The sequence below is a fragment of the Marmota flaviventris genome, chromosome X, assembly GCF_047511675.1.
Source record: "Marmota flaviventris isolate mMarFla1 chromosome X, mMarFla1.hap1, whole genome shotgun sequence".
Lineage (NCBI taxonomy): Eukaryota > Metazoa > Chordata > Mammalia > Rodentia > Sciuridae > Marmota > Marmota flaviventris.
In genome coordinates, this window is record NC_092518.1 from 30,361,205 (window position 1) to 30,366,577 (window position 5,373).

The 5,373-nt window shown below is 44.3% G+C and overlaps 1 protein-coding gene across 1 annotated transcript; it reads left to right on the forward strand.

The window, feature by feature from the left end:
* Nucleotides 1-2,483: 2,483 nt before the first annotated feature.
* On the forward strand, nt 2,484-3,097 carry LOC114086034 (ferritin heavy chain-like). Its single transcript, XM_027927310.2, has one exon. The coding sequence runs from the start codon at nt 2,484-2,486 to the stop codon at nt 3,021-3,023; it is 540 nt and encodes a 179-aa protein (XP_027783111.1). The 3' UTR covers nt 3,024-3,097.
* Nucleotides 3,098-5,373: the final 2,276 nt, after the last annotated feature.

A 5,373-nucleotide genomic window follows, 5' to 3' on the forward strand; every position in this document is an offset into this window, starting at 1 on the left:
GTGGTGCATGCCTGTAATTCCAGCAGCTCAGAAGGCTGAGGCAGGAGTATCATGAATTCAAAGCCAGCCTCAGCAACGGTGAGGCACTAAGCAATTTAGTGAGACACTGTCTCTAAATAAAATACAAAATAAGGCTGGGGATGTGGCTCAGTAGTCGAGTGCCCCTTAGTTCAATCCCCAGTACCTCCAAAAAAAAATAAAAAATAAAGGGTTAGAACTCCTTAAATGATAAAAAAAAAAAAAAATACATTTCCATTATCTCTCAGGAGCTGGTCCCCATGTATATGTGAAGTTGAAAGTTTCTTATGAGTACACAATTCTACATCAAAGGCAGCAGTGAGATGTGTCATTTGTCAACAAACAGCAGAAAAGGCTTCGTTTTTATGTAATTCAAGTTCAATGTACAAAGTTAACATTGTAAGCCTGGAGTAGAACAGGTTAAGGATAGGGAGGTAGCAGAGCAACTTTGACACAATAGAGGAAAATCAATTAATAAAATTATTTCGAAGCCCCTAAATTCATAATTATGGTGTGGTCCCTTGTAAGGTCTAGCTTGCAAATAACTTAAGAATTTGTTTAAAAGAACTATTCTATGCCTGTCATCTCCAGTCCTGCAACATGAGTTGTTGGCAATTACTTGTGGTTCTCTTCATATCTTATCAGCCAGCCCTTCTTTCTGGTGTCCAGGGGAAAATAACTAACATCTAAAAAGAAAAACTAGTCAGATCTATGTACATTTTGTATAGTATTCTTTCCTTTATTTCCTTAAATAAAAACAAGTTCAGTTTTTTGAACTAACAAATTTTATTAAAATAAAGCACAAATAGCAGTACTAGTATTTAGTGGCTATGCATTCAATAGACAAAAGTAAGATCTATTACTTTTTAAATAATCTAACATAATATCTACTACATTGCTATTATAATAAAATTATGTAATACAAAAGAAAATAGCTTTAAAAACAAGATCTCTTGGCATCACTATTATAAATTCCCTAGTACAGGAAGCTTTGCCTAGGAAAAATACACATAACTAAGGATCTTAATTTTAAAATGTTTACAATCTTTTTAGGGAGCAAGATAGGCAGACTTGAGGGGCTGGGATTGTGGCTCAGTGGTAGAGTGCTCACTTAACATGCATGAGGCACTGGGTTCCATCCTCAACACTACATACATTTAAAATAAAAAAGATATTGTGTCCACTTAAAACTAAAAATTAAATATAAAAAAAAATATATGCACACTTGAAATTAAATGGCAATTCAGGACAATACATAGGAACTATCTATATAAATCTATCCTGAATAAGCTACCTTTGCAAGTTTAGTCCCTTTCTCAGACTAACCTTGGGATTTACTGATTCGAACTGGGAGGACAAAAACAAACAACAAGGCTACCCGAGTGGCAGCGAAAGTCAAGAGGAGGTTGAAGGCCATGAATACTTCTACGTGGTTAACATTGCTTTCCCTAGGAATGCACCTAAAGCTTTTCTTTACTGACAGAGCAAAGAGAATGTTGTATTTACACAAGTAGAAATTCATGGTCTAGGTACAGAGAGTGAGCTGATCCAGGATATTAAGAGACCATTGAGATTGTCCATTTAGGAGTCCAGAGAGGACAAAAAGCATGTTTTGCTAGGGTGGTGGTGGAAGGTTCCAGAAAGAATAGAGAAGTGAGGAACCAGTCTGAAAAGTGTGAAAAAACACAGAAAGGTAGAAGGATGCAGAGATTTTGGAGTGAAGCTCTGCTGTCAGAGAAGTGTGAGCATGATCATGAGTGGAAGGAGAAAGGAGGCAGTGGCTGGATTTACTGACTTCCGAGAATGGAGTGAGGACACAATCAAAAGGGTGTTAGTCTAGACACTGACGTCACTGAGGAAAGCTGCCGTTCAAATGAAGCCTGTGATATTAACCGTCCCAGAAGCCCTCCATCTAATGAGAGGGTCCCACTGGACAGTATTCACATGAGCCTCTTCATACCTGACCACGATTACCACGACGCCCGTCCCTCTACGCCTCTAACTTAAACATTACGCAGGTGAGACGCCCAGTGGGGTCGCCCTGGTTACTGAGGGAACTCTGCGGGGCACAGCAGGGCACAGCCGGGTACCGCCAGGCCCCTGACCCCTGACCCTCAACCCCCAGGAACACGCCACCGCCGCCATTGCCAGGCTCCACAGCCGCCATTACCCGCTTGCCTTCCGCAGAGGTCAGACCCGCCCAGGCCCCGGCACCGCCCACCGCCCCCCCACTGCCCCAGGTGCCGCCCTCAGACACCATGGCAGCGCCCCGGGGACCCCGCCGCTGCCCACTGCGCGGCCCCAGAGCCCGCTCCGCCCTCGCCTTCATGGTGGCACCCCTCCTGCCCGCGCCCGTCATGGTGCCCATCATGGTGCCCATCATGGTGCCCATCATGGTGCCCATCATGGTGCCCATCATGGTGCCCATCATGGTGCCCATCATGGTGCCCATCATGGTGCCCATCATGGTGTCGCAGGTGCGCCACAACTACCACCCCGACTGCGAGGCCGCCGTCAACAGCCAGATCCAGGTGCAGCTGCACGCCTCCTACGTCTACCTGTCCTTGGCCTTCTTCTGCCACCGCCCACAAGTGGCCCTGGAGCACTTTGGCAACTTCTTCCTGCGCCTGTCGCACGAGTGGAGGGACCGCGCCGAGAAGCTGATGGAGCTGCAGAACCAGCGCGGAGGCCACATCCGGTTCCACGACGTCCAGCAGCCCGAGTGCAACGCCTGGCACAGCGGCCTCCAGGCCATGGAGTGCGCCTTCCACCTGGAGAAGAGCCTCAACCAGGGCCTCCTGGAGCTGCACCACCTGGCCGCCGAGAGGGGCGACCCCCACCTCTGCCAGTTCCTGCAGCGCCACTATCTGCACCAGCAGGTCCTCATCATCCGCGAGCTGGCCGGCTACCTGACCAACCTGCGCAGGATTCAGGCCCTGGAAGACCCCATGGCCGAGATCCTCTTTGACAGGCTCACCCTGGGCCGCAGCTACAAGGACGATTGAGCAGAACTGTGCCCAGCCCATGCCACCCCCCGGGTGGGTCCCCAGGCCGGGCCTACACGTTGCCCTTTCAGCAAGTTCCCTTCAGTTTGGGCCTTTCAGTTTGATTGTTACTTCCAATAAAGTTATTTATTTGGTTTTTAATGAAATAAAGGTTTTCTGTTGGTGTGTGTGTGTGTGTGTGTGTGTATGAGAGAGAGAGACAGAAAGAGAAACTCTCACTTTTCCAGAATGAGGGTAGATCTTTGTGTATCCAGGATTCTTTCTGCCCACCCTTGTCCCATCCACAAGCTACTCAGAATCTCCATGGGTAAACAGGAAAGGTATACCAGGAGCCCCTGGAAAACACAAAATTAATCTTCCCTTATAAACAATATGTGCAAGAGGAATAGGACCATGTGGGGAGATGTCATGGGGTCTTTGTGGTTATTCACTGCTGGATAAAAGTGTAGGAACTTGGTGCCTCTGGAGAAAAGTGAAGGGAATGGGATTGAGCATATATTGAAATAAAGGAATCTTTAACTTACCTGAAAACTTTTAGTTTTTAGTCTGAAGAGGACACAAAGTGTATGGTTGTACTATTCCTTGATAAAGAATTTATGACAGAAACACTACCAGTTTTAACTGATAGGTACAGAGATTTTTCAAAATAAGGGAGGGCTGTTGGATTTCTTGTTTTCATTAGAAAGACACAATTCAGGTATGAGCACATACTATTATTCAATACTTTATTAATTAATTTATTTTTTATGTAGTGCTAGAGATCCAACCCAGTGCCTCATGCATGCTAGGCAAGTGCTCCACCACTGAGCCACAATCCTAGCCCACTTATGTTCTTCTTATCAGCATGGAGGAGACTTGGACCTGCATTTCTCCTCCAAGTACCTTGTTGGTTGCTGAGGAATGAGCATATTCTATTGACTTAAGCCAGGCAGTGTCAGAGCAGCCTTAGGCAAATTGGCCTTCAAAAGAAAGCATGTGGGGGTCAATAGAGTAGGTCCAGTCCATAGAGTTATCCACTACTGACATCTCTTTGTTATCTCTCAAAATCATATCTACACTCTAACACTATTTGATTTAAATAAGAATTTGGATTTTAGACTTTAAAGTTGATACTGGAATAAGTTATGATCTTTAGAGCTGTTTGGATATGTAGTGGTTAATATTATATGTCCATTTAACTAGGCTAAGAGATACCCAAATAGCTATTAAAACTGAGTAAAAAAGATCCACCATCCGCACTGTGGGCAGGCATCATCCAAACTGTTGAGGACTGGGCATGGTGACAATGACCTATAATCCCAGTTACTTGGGAGGTTGATATAAGAGGATTTTAAGTTCTAGGCCAGCCTGGGAAACATACTGATATTCTCATCTTTTTCTGCCTTTTAGCATTGGAGCTTATGGTTCTCAGGCTAGATGTTACGCCATTGGTCCCCGTAGTTCCCAGGCATTCAGACTTAGACTGAATTATACCACAAACTTACAGCCAATAGTGGGACTTCCATAACTGTATAAGTCAATTCTATTCTCATGGTAAATTTCATTCATTCATATATATATATATTTGTCCTACTGGTTATGTTTCTCTGGAAAACTTTGACTGATACAGGACAGAATGTGTGTATTTTGCACATGTAAAGGATAGAATATTGGGAAGGCAGGAATAAAACACTGAATATTTGTGCCCTCCCCAAATTCATATTATGAAGCTCTTATGCATATTGTGATGATATTTGGAGTGGAAGCCTTTGGTATGGAATTAGATTTAGAAGCGGACACGAGGGTAGGACCTTTACTGATGGACCTTTATAAGAAAAGACACCAGGGCTGGAGTTGTGGCCTAGTGGTAGAGCACTTGCCTGGCATGTCTGAGGCCCTGGGTTTGATTCTTAGCACCACATATAAATAAATAAAGTAAAAGATCCATTTACAACTAAAAAAAATTAAAAAAAAAAAAAAGACGCTAGAGTGTGTCCTCCCCACCCCCTCTCTGCCATGTGAGCACACTGTAAGAACACAACTGTCTGCAAGTCAGGAAGAGTTAATACCCTGATCTCAGACATCTAGCTGACAGAACTGTGAGAAATAAATTTCTGTTGTTTAAGCTACTGAGTCTTTGATATTTTGTTATGTAAGTTGTGAGAAATAGAAAGTCTCGTGGTCCGTTTTCAGAATACAGTACTCAGCCTTAATTGAATCCAATTGTATAAATTGTACCCAAGTCCTCCAATCAGGGCAAAGGGCAGCACTATGTTAGGTATATAAACCAGTGGACTTCCTGCCCAGGTGTGCTTGCTAGCCCCGTTCCAGTAACATGCCCTTCTGGCAGAAATAAAGATTTGTCTTGCCC